Source organism: Bombus fervidus, chromosome 17 (assembly GCF_041682495.2).
Source record: "Bombus fervidus isolate BK054 chromosome 17, iyBomFerv1, whole genome shotgun sequence".
NCBI lineage: Eukaryota > Metazoa > Arthropoda > Insecta > Hymenoptera > Apidae > Bombus > Bombus fervidus.
Window position 1 is genome coordinate 138,463 of NC_091533.1, and position 13,971 is coordinate 152,433.

The window sequence follows — 13,971 nt, forward strand, 5'->3', positions numbered from 1 at the left end:
TCCAATATGTGTTTGTGAATAACATTTTCAAGGAACTACAGAGTATAGAATTGTATCGACATTTACGTTGTGTCGTCATACGCGGTGTATTTTCACATACTTTGCGTTAACTTATATTGGTGTCTAATTTTCATAATAGTTATAAACATACAAATTTTTAGTGGATTTTGCTTATTTCTAGCAATTTGGAATTTCTAATGATGTCAAAGTTTTTACTACTCCTTTGCTTTACTGCACTCCACGTTCTGGGTATGAATTTTCAAATACACTTTTATTTTTTCTGCAGAGGATTATGAACATTTTTTATAAATCGTGAAGTTATATTTCTTATTTTCTACTTTTCCCTGAAACACATAAAACTTATAAGGTCTCTCCTTACAAAGTTACATCAGCAGTAGATTTATGGTTTAATTTTAATTTTGTTATCTTTACTATACATTATTTCTCATTTACGTATTTAGGATATTAAATACAACATACTGTCTTGTGATAAAATATTGTAACCTATGGTAAAATTTTAGAAATCAAAACTATAATAATAAGATATTTATAATTATCAAATTAATTAATTAATAAGAATTACTACTATTATAAATTATTTTCTATGTAAAAATTTAGATAAAAATATTACTTAAATTAATATTTCAAAATATATTTTGTATTATTTTTATATTTCCTACAATGAATGTTATATATTATAGTTTATAAATAAAATTATATTATTATTGATCTAACTAAAATATCGACAGAAGCGAAGATTTTGGCAATTCATATTTATACAAGTTTTTATTATTTATGGTTCTTAACTCTTTTATTATTATATGTATATCAAACATTAAACGATGTTCACAGGATTAAGGATCTATATTGATGAGTTGTCAATCACTTCAAATTGTATCAAATATGTATATGTGGATAAAAATATGAGTCACTTTGAATAGAATTTGATACCATAAATCTCCTGCAAAATTTGAAAGTCTTGGAAGTTTTCAAAATCTCAAAGGTTTTGGTTATTTTAATAACTTTTGAAAGCTTGTTGTATAGTTGATATTTTCTAAGCATTTTAAATGCTCTGACCTAAACAGTATCATTGACATAAAATATTAAAGGAAGTCTAGAAAAATTGGGATATTGGAAATGTATTTATGTGAAACAACTTTCAAGACTTCATATAGAGCTCAACCTCATAAACAAGCAACATTTTAGTTAGAGATCATAGTTTTGAACATATATTAAAAACATGTATGCACTGTGCATGTACACAAATTATACAATGTTCTGAATATTAGCATGATGAAATTATGCATATCCAATTTATTATATTAACTTAGAAGTCAATGTAAAAGTGTTCGATTAATTTGACTATATTTCAATTTTACAACAGGTGAAGGTCAAGAAAATATTTTATCTAAAAATGAGGATGTTGTCACTAATGGAACATCTTTACAAAATGAGCAACATTTTGAAACAAATATTCCATCAAATAAGATATTTTCCCCGGTACCTGTGTCAGATCCTTTAGGCACAAACAAAAATAAATTAAAGCCAGAAGAGGCTTTAACAAGTCAAAGTCCTATCCAAACTCGTACAGTTATTCCCAATGATCACCAATCATCTGCTATGTCACTAGATACATCAACTACCTTAAGTTATACAAATGAAACAACTACGAAACAGATTTTACATACAACAATTAATCCAGCAGTTGTACAAGCTACAGTAAATTCTACATTGTCTTCTCATACTGCTAGGAAGTGGGTAATTGGTAATGGAACAGATAAAGCCTGTATTGTAGTACAGATGTCTGTGGAGTTTAATATCTCTTATATTAATGACAACAAAATGGTTTGTATTATTTAGGTGTAGAATATATCATATTATTTAGACATTATCATGGTATATGATAAATTAGAATATATATATAATATATATTTATATATATATATAATTCTCACCACAGTATAGCGAGATCATAAAATCAATTTGGTATGAAATGAACATGTTTAGATATAGGGATAAACGAATCAGGGCTGTACAAAGATGCAAAGTCAATATGTTTTATATCGTTAATTATGTTAATTAAGTATAATTTAATATTTATGTTAATTATATAAACAAGACCACACCTTAATGATTTCATTGATTCTGACATATGATATTAAAATCATTATTCTGAACAATTTCACACATCCATATAACTATTGCTCGACTTTAGTCTCCAAGATATACACCAAAATATTTTTCATATTATTGGGTTGGCAACTAGTTTGGGGTAGATAGTAGAAAAACGGAAGTAATTATAATTTATATGCAATTTTATAGGAATAATGTAGAAAAGAGAAATAGAACAAATTTCATCAATTTTATATTGACTTCGCAAGTAACATTGTGCTGGATATATGCATAGCAGAATTTTTGTTTCAGCGGTAATAGGACTTTGATAACCTGGTAATTGCATTTTCTAATATCATAGTTACAATTTTTCTAATTAGTACTAATACTAAAGTACTATAAAATTCCACATAAATTGTACTTATCTCCTTTTATTTATTATATAACCAACACTTGATATATATTTTTTATTATAAATATTATTATAAATATATATATATATATATATATATGTTTATGTATGTTTATGTATATATGTTATATATATATATATATATATAAACATAAAGGTTTTCAAAAATTTATTTTGTGAAATATCAAGATTATTTTGAAATCGTGCCATATATTTTCACAGAGTTGAAGTTATCAAGACAAATTGAACGAACTACTATGTTATGACCTTACGATGACTTAGAATTTAGAAATTTAGGTTCAATCAATAGAAATATTAATATAGAAAATTATATTATTTCGATCAAATTATATATTCAAAATAAGATTAAGATTATTAAATAAATCCAACCATAACGATAATACCATTTTGTATCATACACTACAGCTGTTGATCGAACCTAAATTTCTAAATTCAAGATCATATTATAGTAAGTCTTTGAATTCATCCGCTATAACTTTGTAAAGTCTATAATACATATATGATGCTATTTAAAAAAATCAAGATGACTGGCTTTTCATTGAAGAAATTTGTTTGGATATTTTTAATATCCAAATATACGGCGGACGGGAAACTCATTAACTTTTGTTTAAAACATTTCTTTGGCAGATTATCGGAAATGTTTAAAAAATGGTGATTAATAAAGATGTGCAAGTACCCGAAATTACGGGTTGATAAGATTGGTGAAATTCGGGTGAGCTCGGGCTGGAACATACGAATATTCGAGTAGCTTAATCAAGTCGGGTAGCTTGATTGCCACGGTTAATTCGACACATTCGAGTTAGATCGGTAAAAATCAGCCGGGCTCGGTCGGACTAGCTTTTTCGATAATCGAGATTCGATTCGAAGTTCTTATTGTAAATTTGAGATGGATCATATATGTAATTACCTCATACATTTTTAGTGATTAATTTTGGAGGACACACCTTGTATATGTACAAATTCAGCTATATTTCGAAAACTAAAGTCGAGCGGCAGTTATGTGTATAAATGAAATTATTCAAAATGTTGACCTTTATATTATATATCAAAGTCACTCAAAATATATAATTACCAAATTTATATTTGTACTATAATATCTTTTATTCGTTATTCAATTTATTGAAGTAATAAAAAATTTTTGTTTTTTTTAATTGTAAATGGAACATCGTCAGTCATAAATCATTATCATTACTATTGCATAAATCCTTAAAATAGAATATAATGTATGATTCTAAGTGGCCCTGGAACCAAAGATATCAGTCGATGCTGCTTCTTGATATTTTAAATTAAGATTTCGCTATAATTTGGTACATACTATACTACTGGTGGAAGAAATATAGCGAGATTATACCTGCAAAAATTAATCAGATTAGGCAACAATTCGTGAATCAAATTAGGAATTCTTTGTGCTGTAGTATATTTAAGAAAATTGTTTATAACATTGGTATTGGTTTTAAACATTGGTTGGGTTTTAAAAATATACAATTTACTACCTTTTACACATATTGCAAATAATGCAAATATATATTACAAATAACTTTTACAGATTAATTTACAAATGACATTGGCAACCTAATATTCAAACTATTTTTATAGACGCGATTAGTTTAATTGTCATCATTTAATACTTCAATTTATGGCGTTAGTATATCTCTTTTACCAATAGTATACTATATTATTCAAATAGTAATTGCAAGCTTTTGCCAATAAACTCATATTTGGTTATCATTGAATGAAAAATTTATTTAGAACTTCAACATTGTACCCTCACTTCGAAATAATCTAACCTATCCTAATGTAACTGATCATTGAATTAAATTCAGAGTAAGATAGTTTGACTTGTCCCAAGGACAGATTAAGTTAGGTTACGTTCTTTTATTTTACGTGTTAAAGTTTTAAACAAATTTTTCATTCAATAATAATCAAATGTTACGCCATACATATATCAACTTTATTGCAAAATGGATCTCTTTTGTGTCGTATATTTAATAATTAATAAACAATAACGAGCGACGGCTAAAAGCTCTTGAGCGTTATTAAAGGAGGTGTCCTTGATAACACATATCAAAGTAAAGATCAAGGTCGTTTACAACATTTTTTTTCGTTTTCCAACATTTACCTTGGAAATGTCCATTGCCCATTTATGGGTCTTCTTTCCACATAAAAATTGTGTTTGTCCGCGAATTCGCAGGTTGGAAGATAATCATAATCAGTGAAAATTCGTGGTTTCTATTTTAACGTGTTTACCACGATGCGATACACTATTCTTTCACCCAAACTCAACAGTACCAATATTTCCATTGCAAATTGTTAAAGCATGAAATATTTTTCTTGAAGGGACAAAATATTGTTATGAAGAAATGATTTTCTTTAAGATCATATTTTCGGAGATTTCTTCATTGACAGAAAAAGATACACTAATGTTAATACATATTGATATACCTTTTTATACAGTAAATGAAAGATTTCCTAAATAAGTTATTAATGTACTATTGCTAAATTTTTTTGATATTGACAATATTGGCTAAAAAAATTATATCATAGCCATTTGAAAAGGTGAATGTTCCATATTATTGTAGAAAAAACGTTTTAATCATTTTTAATATCGTTTGAATACTATCTACTTCTTATTTAGACCATTTATGTTAGACTATGGAAACCAAAACAATCTTGGTTATTGTGGCAACGAACATCGTACATGATGTGAGCTAAATGAGTATTTCATTGAACGTTTATTGTGCAATTAAAGATATCCATCATCTGGTAATTGTTTTTATCGAAACAGGTATTATTTAATGATCTAAATTAATGAAATATTATATTCAATGAAAATTAATCTTAAGTGAGAATGCAAAGATGCAACACTTTTGTAAAAAAGATAATATCTCATAACACCAACTATGAAAATTAAGTAAAATTTCACAGTGAACGTCTTACTACACATTGTTAAACAGTTGAATCGAAATAGATTTATTCACTGAGGTAAATTTAAAATTGATGAAAATGTTTTGTGAAATTGTACAAGAGCAACAAATTTTTGAAACTAAATTCTTTTTATGTCAATCTGTTGGTTTTGAATGTTAGATTTTGGAATAGTTGGACGCAATTCATTCGGAGACACTACTACATGTATTGTAAATTCAAAGTGTTGTGGCTTGTAGTATATTATCAATACTAGTACATCTTTATATAGTGATATAGTGTTCGGTTTTGACAATACGAGAACTAATTGTAAGAGCACCTGATGGGATGCCAAATAGAATTTGTATTGTTTCGCAAATTCTATAAAGTTAACCTGGTTAACGAATAATAGGAAAAAGAATTCTAGTCATATCTCATTGGATATTTAATTGACTTTGACTAATGTGATGTGAAGTAACGCTGTAACCTTCAAAGTTCAACTCCTTATAAACTGTTTTTCAGGCACTTCCAAATAATGTGATAAAAAAATGTTTCGAATACAAGTTAATCAGCTTCCAATAGGCTGAAAATTAGTACAAAAATAAGAAATTTCCCAAAAGTGATAAAAAGTCAAAGTCACCTCGACTTTTTTAAATGACACTATATATTTTCAATTTCATACTATTGTAGCTGATATTAAGACAAATTCAACAACCTATTATAAGAGTTCCTTTAGATTTCACACAACTATTTATATTTAATTTAATAGTTCATATAAAAATAATTATTAATATCTTTATAATGATCAATTAGTACTATATTAATATTGAAACAATAAAAAATGTATTTTTTCAGAAATCCTTTAAGGTATTTGATATACCAGCAGACAATGCAACTACGAAAGCAAGTGGATATTGTGGCAAGTTGGAGCAAAATATGACATTAGAATGGTCTTCTAAAAATGTAACTAATGCTAGTATGACACTGCATTTTATAAGAAATGTAACTGAGAATGACTACTCTCTTCATCATTTGGAGCTTGTTCTTCCACCAATAAATTTTCCAAATACCACACTGAGTAAGAGATTTTAATTATTAACATGTAATTTTAATGTCTTAAAGCATTTCTAGTCATTCATAAGAGAGCGCTAGTAAAGTATATTTAATTACAAAGTCATAACTGAAATCTGAAATAGTTTGGATAATAATACAATTTCAAACCTGTTTCCTTTGATAGAATCATGTCTTTTATTGCAAGAATCGATTCAATTCCTTGTTCTTTATAAAAAGTATTAACATGCTCTGTCAAAAAAAACTGCTGGTTTGTGAGATACACCAGATTTTAATGAAATAACATATTTCAATATGAAAAAAAATACGTACATTTCTTTCTACGAAATGAAAAAGATTATAATACCAATTGAAGTATAGAATTTAGTTTCATACATATTTTTACTTAGAAGTTGTAAAACAAAACAACGGGAGTAATAAATATCTCAGGAACTAACGATTTTCGTTTACAGCATAAACAGCTTACTACATACTTTTTGTGTAGAATTAAGAAATGGATCGATCAGTACGTTAAGAAATATAGTTCTTCTTGAAGAAATGTAGTTGATATTCATGACATCAAGTTGTATCCTCTACAATGCGTTTCAATTTTTTTTTTGAAACATTTTTTCATGCAATAAGTAACATTCGAGGAATTGGAAGTCATGAAAATAGGTGCTTCAATCGATATTTCTATTTACGTTCTTTCTAGCTACAAAATGTAAACACACTGAGAATAAAGTCAGTCTAAAAACTAAAATACATAACGTTTTAAGAGACCAATTCATTTACGATTCGTGATTTTTGTTATGAGATTAGTCTTTACAATGTGCATAATATAATACAACAAAAAATATTTGACCTTGAAGCTTTGCTTCACAGTCAGTTTTACACGTTACTTTTCTTAACCTAATCATGAAACCACAGACATAGAACCCATCTATGATAGTGGCGACCTTTTATGCACTTTGTATAAAAACGCCGAAAAATTATATTCTTATATGATGAAAAGAGTATACGTTACTAGTTAACAGTTTTATTAAAACATGCATGCAATTTAAAATTCATAATCTCCAGATATTACCAAATATTAAGAAATTTATTAAAAATACATGTCTTAAGACTTTTGAGCAGGAGTGTACATTTGTATATATGTATGTATGCATGTAAGTAGATTTCATATTTTAACTTCAAAACTTTCTTGTAGTTCCGTGGAACATCTGTTCGTGTGTCGCTTATTTCTAAGATGTCTCTATCTTGATACATACAGTTGTATGTATGTTAGTATCTTTTTTCATTTATACCAAGGAACAAAATACATATCTTGTAAATATATTAAGGCATTAGCTAAATTTTTCTGTAACTAAACATGTTTATAAATTCAATTCTTAGGAACGAAAAACTGTTTTTCTTATTTTCATTTAAAGAGGAAGACACTGTTATGACTTGAAAAATAGAGATACATTCGAGTATTTTTTTCAAACAAATATTACAAGTAGAAAATTAGTTTAATATTATATTTAGTATTGAAGAGCGTGACAAAGACTTTTAAGCCAATCTCGTCAAATCGATTCTAATATATTCCTCTTCAAAATTTCCACTTCGACCAGAAAAATGGTTCGTCATTGGCAGTAATTATGTCATATGTTGATGTGCAGCCCTATCTAGGGAAATTTCAATATCTCAATAAACAACAAAATGGTGAAGGATTGAAAAGGTTTTTAATTTTTGTGGGGAAATTGAACGGTTTTTTTTTTAAAACAACAAACCATAAGATCTCTATGTGGTAAAGATAAATCTCTCGGAAATAAGCATTTTCTAAAATAATTGATCTCAATTATTTCTTATTCACTATAAATGAAATCGAGAAATATCGTCACTAGAAAAAACTCGTCCAAAATTTTAATAACAGATATTTTAATACATAATCTATAATTCAGTCAGATATTCTTGAGCAGCCCATATACTCATACAGCAACTTTAAGCATCCTTGAGATTGCCATTGTTGCCAATATTGTTTAATTTTTCATGCGAATAACTCTCGTGCATGCTTTGCTGCGCTTGGAGCATGGTTTTGCCGATACGTTTCTTATTGGTATTTTTGTAATATTGGCAAATACATTGCTTCGCTAATAGTAATGTGCAAATGCTTTCATGTAACTTATATAACCAACAATGAGGATTAACAACAATTTAAACGGAGAAAATGCTGCGATGTTTTCGCTGCTTTCTGACTAATAATAATAATGTACAAATTCAGTAATATGTGTGTTAATACCATTTATATCTTGCTTGAATCCTTGAATATCCTTGCTGTTTGTAGCGTTACATGCTGAATATTAGTATACGAAAAATGCAACATCGCCACTAATTTTATAAGTATATGTTTTCATCTATATTTTCTATCTAAAGATATAATCCTTTGAAACATGCGTTTTTAAAAAGAATCTAAGAAAAAGGAATTGACTTGTTCGATCACTTATACTGTTTAATATCCCTTTATAATGACTTTGAGAATGAACATATCCATCATTGCATTTTGCTGTTTTATAATTTCATGTATCGATTTAAGAAAAAAATGTCTTCAAATCGCAATATCACGCAAGATGACAAATTGATGTATTATAGTAATACAACCCTGATTGCAAAAAATATTGATTGAATGCGAATTAACTTGCTCTGCATAGTCCGGGACACAATATCTTCATAAGCATAACAGAATTCTGTATATGATACGATAGGAAGTGTGTAAATTATTACGTATTGACGAAATCTGATAAAACAGTGATCACTGAACACTTGCTGTCGAAACATGAATAATATTTAAGTTTTGATATAATTTTAAATAATGCAGTAGTTTAGTTTCAATAATTAATTTGTTAGTAATTGAGAAAGTATTGAGTGTTCTCTCTCTCTCTCTCTCTCGTTCGTTTGCTCTTTCTCTCGATGTCATAAACAAATGTTTGAATTAATGAAACGAATTGCGTAAACTGATAATATCTGATTTGTTAAAATTTCTCACTTGTAAGTATTACGATGAATGAAGCAGCATGAACGAAGTACGCTTTCTTAATTCGTTAAACAAGAATCTGCCTGCGATATCAAGAATAAGATATTAGTGTCATATCAAATGCCACTTTTACTGCTAGTATATATCTGAAAAACAAATATTTATATCTCAAGAATCGATGTATTTCACATACGTACTTGCATACACGTGTGCACATTCAAAAGGCTTAGAATATTATATGGTACCAATACAAAAAACAATTTTCTAAAATTCGAATTCTCTTTTTCCTCCTGTAATTCAAAAGTGAAATGTAGAGCCAAATATTAGAGTTTTATCAAAAACAATGAATTTGTTAACATTTTTTAAAACGTGGAATACACGAGTCATATGTTGGTCGGTCACCTAATCTTAAAATATCCATCCATTATGTATGTATAATAGTTTGAGTAATGTAATAGATGTTAATACGAAAACTTTACGGCAATTTCTCAAAACTTCAACAACACATTTGTTAATCCTTCTATATCATAGTACATACATATAATTCTTTTATATCTTTACGTATCCTATGTATTTTACCGTATTATAAATATAAGTGTATCCTTCTTAACAGATACATCAGTGGTTTTGGCGCATAAAGTACCTAATTTTGTGGTGAAAGTATCAAATTCCTACAGATGCTTGAAACAACAGACGCTCAACTTAAGACAAAATAACAGTAATGAAACATCTGGATATCTAAGTATATCAGATTTCCAATTTCAAGCATTTAAGGTAGATAATTCTACCGTTTTTGGTTTAGGTAAGTATAAGTATAAAATATTTAAAATAATTAATTGCATATGATGCAGAAATTAATATATTTGTATAGTATATAGTAAATAGTGGAAAGGTTACTGGTAAAAGGTTTAAAGGGTATTTTTATCAATCAAAATAAGATAAAAACGAAAAATAAAAGAATTAAGACTTTGATTACTAATAATAGACATTTAAAAATGAACCTCAGAATAGAAATTAATTCAAGGAATGGGGACATAACGTATATGTTTCGATGCAACAACACATGTTCGTAGCTTACTTTGCATTATTCACAGCCAAAAAGATTGTAACATTCTGTACCGTAAATGATTTTACATTTTATCGTACATATTATAGATTGTGCATTTATATACATACTTATAGAAATTCATAAAAGAATATCAAAATCACAAAATATATATAATATAATATAATATAATATATAAGATAATAAACTGCCGAATAAGTGTCGTTGCATTGGGAATCGTCTTGATTCGATTAGATTGTCTTATATATGGTTCGTATAATGTGTCAAAATTAAATGATTGGGAGGACAGTATGATAAATAAGATCGATGAACTTTTTTCTTTTTTTACGAAATATAACTATATGATTCCATTTGAAAAATACCAATAATCTTAAAATCTCGTAAAAAAATGACATTGAGAGAAAAATATTTTTCTGTTACACGTGTTCGTTGAAACGGTGCAACTTTATCATCAGAGGTTATTTCATACAACAATAGACGAATATTTAGCTCGTCCAACCTGTATATTCATTTGTGTAAGGAGATTTATCGGGTCTCATTGTCAGGGACATTTCGATCAATTTTTAAATATCAATAATAAAAGAGCAAGAATGTATATACACAAGTCATCACTTATGAATAGAAATGTATTCCGCGAGTTTAGATGCAATTTTGAATAGAAAATTGCATTTAAACAAAATATTCGCGATATTCGTGATTATGAAAGTGAACAGTGGGTCGTGGTAGTAGTAGTAGTCGTAGTCGACGCCACGACTCTGTCACGTAAAATTCGTGATAAAAAAGGAAGAGCTGAGCAATAGCTTAACTTGACTGTCCTTTAATATTTTTATATGCTTTTATTCACCAAAGTGGTTAAGTACAATATTACAATGAAGTTACAAAATATTAAAATAGTTGTCTAAATCACGACCAAGACTGTACCCAAGACTAGTCTCGTGGTCGAATGCTCGCGGTTTTTATATGTTGAGTTTGTAGGAATTGAGGGGCAAGGAGAGGATCCTGAGTGCCCTACGTAATGGGGAAAATTTGGTGTTGGGCCATGTACAAAGGTAAGGTCAAAGTCTAAAGGTTCATTGTTAGGTAGTGTGGAATAGTGTGGATTTGGGTATGGTTGCTGTCACAACTTTATTTAAATCCTACAACGTCCTCCTTTGTATTCTTTCCATTTCTTTTCTTTTTTTTATTTTTATAGAAAAAATTAATAATAGTCTTTGATTACCCAAAGATTATAAATAAATTCTCGATTTTCAGGTTTCTAGTTTCTAGGCAATGTGTTTAATAATTACATCTTTTGTGTCTTATTTTTGACATAACTAGGTATGTTTTACCATTACATCTTTACGTTAATAACATTACTGTAGAGAGAAAAAGAATTCCATGTAAAAAATTGATACGCTATAGAGGAAGTCTTTGGATGTTTCTCAAATTTTTATACATTCCATATTGATCAAAAACATGAAAAATCAATAAAAATAGTTTCTTGCTCTTAAAAAGTTTGTTATAGAAAGCTTAAAATATTTTGAACGATTTTGAAAATAAAAATTCACTTACTAATTGTAAAAACGTGTAAAAATCAGTGAAAATTAATGATATTTTTTCAACTATAACTATTAAATTTGTTCAAATGTATATTACTTAATTGAAAATTATATTACAAATGAATTTATGAGTTGAAAAAGTACAATTTTATTAACATTAGTGATTATGCAGTATATCCTTTGTCTTTGGGTGCAAAAATTTATATTACGTGAAACTAGTTTCCATTCTAAATTGCGTTAATTCTCACGCTTTCCGTGTCTCATTTTGTACGTCAAGATTCCACAAACGAATAAAGGCATATAATAAATGATAATTTGGAATATTATGTTATAAAATATACTTTATATAATATAAAATACGAAAAATGCTAGAAATATAAAAAATATGCAATGATTATTGTTTAAAACATCATTAGCGTTATTAATATTTATTAATTATATTTGTTATTAATTTTCAGCTAAAGATTGCGCTTTTGATACACCGGATGTTGTACCAATAGCAGTAGGCTGTGCACTGGCAGGATTAGTGGTTATAGTGTTGATCGCATACTTGATTGGTCGTCGTCGAAATCAAGCTCATGGTTATCTTAGCATGTAACGTTAAAATGTTTTTATCTTTAACTTCTTTCGTGTAATTCAATGGAAATTTCCTTATTTAGTTTATATTATGTATCGTAATGTTAACTGCAAAATTTGGCGAGAAATATTTCTCAAAAATTATACGTTAAACATTACAATTCAAAGATATTTAAGAAGTACTATTAACAGAAAAATAAAGTTATGTAAAATTTATGATTATTGCAAATCATGTGTACGATGTTTTTCAGTTATGAAATTTTTTATTTACATATTCAAATAATAAAGTGATACCATATATAATGTGTACAATTTATTATTATTGCTATTGTTACTATCGGTATTATTAATATTGTTATGTAACGTTGATTACTATTATCATTATTTTTATTAATAGTATTACTATCGTTTCGTATCGTTCGTCAGAATGCTTTATTTTCCATAATTTACGTTACGAATTGAACGCTTTAAAAAATTAGTTTATTGTTGATCAGCGGAAACATACTAGGTGTTTGACAAAAGATGGTAGAAATTTTGGGCACTGTTTCTATAAACAAAAATAACATGTAAGTAAAGAATAAAATGATTGTGGTTTGTTTTGTAGTAGCTGTTAATATTTAAAAATTGACCAAAGCATTCCTAAAATTTGATAAATCTTATACGAATGAATGCAAAGCAGTTTAGGCGTACTAGTCCGTAAAGAGGAAGATTATCCCCATTCAATGCGATAAATAATCCTAAATTGTAAATGAAATATATTTAAGGGGGAGGTGCATTACACATATCAGAAGGGCCGTACTCTTGGGCTAATCAAGATATCAGTAGTCTACCATTTAATGATTCCTTCCCCTTACCTCCTCTTGGTATGAAAGAAAAAGCCAAATAAAATATTAAATCAACCTATTTATTAAAATCTGTAAGAGAATATCAAAACCCACTCTGTGGAATTTTCAAAGGAATTAGTGTTTCTTCGAATTGATTTTGATAGGATGAATTTATTTATTTTCAGCCATTTTTAAAATGTCAGCGTACCTAAAAGCGAAAAAGAGGTAATATAACGTGCACTATGCACGCAATATATAGATAATACATACAAACCATTGAAAACTAATTATTACGTGGTAGAGTATTCACATATAGGTACACACGTGTACGTACAAAATAAAACATGAGAGATCAAGAAAAATGTTAAAAACAATGGAATATTAAATTAAGCTTATAATAGAACTTAAACCATACAAGAACATTACTATTCCTGTAATTATAGTACAACCAAGCGGAAGAT

The 13,971-nt window shown here is 27.8% G+C and overlaps 1 protein-coding gene across 1 annotated transcript; it reads left to right on the plus strand.

Annotated features, from left to right (window-relative positions):
* The first annotated feature begins 8 nt into the window (after window positions 1-8).
* Lamp1 (lysosome-associated membrane glycoprotein 1) lies at window positions 9-12,989 on the plus strand. Its single transcript, XM_072020440.1, has 5 exons — window positions 9-249; window positions 1,385-1,845; window positions 6,302-6,524; window positions 10,120-10,308; window positions 12,569-12,989. The coding sequence occupies exons 1-5, from the start codon at window positions 198-200 to the stop codon at window positions 12,706-12,708; spliced, it is 1,065 nt and encodes a 354-aa protein (XP_071876541.1). The 5' UTR covers window positions 9-197; the 3' UTR covers window positions 12,709-12,989.
* Window positions 12,990-13,971: the final 982 nt, after the last annotated feature.

What these genes read in the sequence shown, in the direction of transcription:
- Lamp1 (XM_072020440.1), top strand. Translation starts at nt 198, where the DNA reads ATGATGTCAAAGTTTTTACTACTCCTTTGCTTTACTGCACTCCACGTT. An exon ending in ATATTAATGACAACAAAATG is followed by an intron (nt 1,846 to 6,301) that starts GTTTGTATTATT and finishes GTATTTTTTCAG; the next exon opens with AAATCCTTTAAGGTATTTGA. An exon ending in TTCTACCGTTTTTGGTTTAG is followed by an intron (nt 10,309 to 12,568) that starts GTAAGTATAAGT and finishes ATTAATTTTCAG; the next exon opens with CTAAAGATTGCGCTTTTGAT.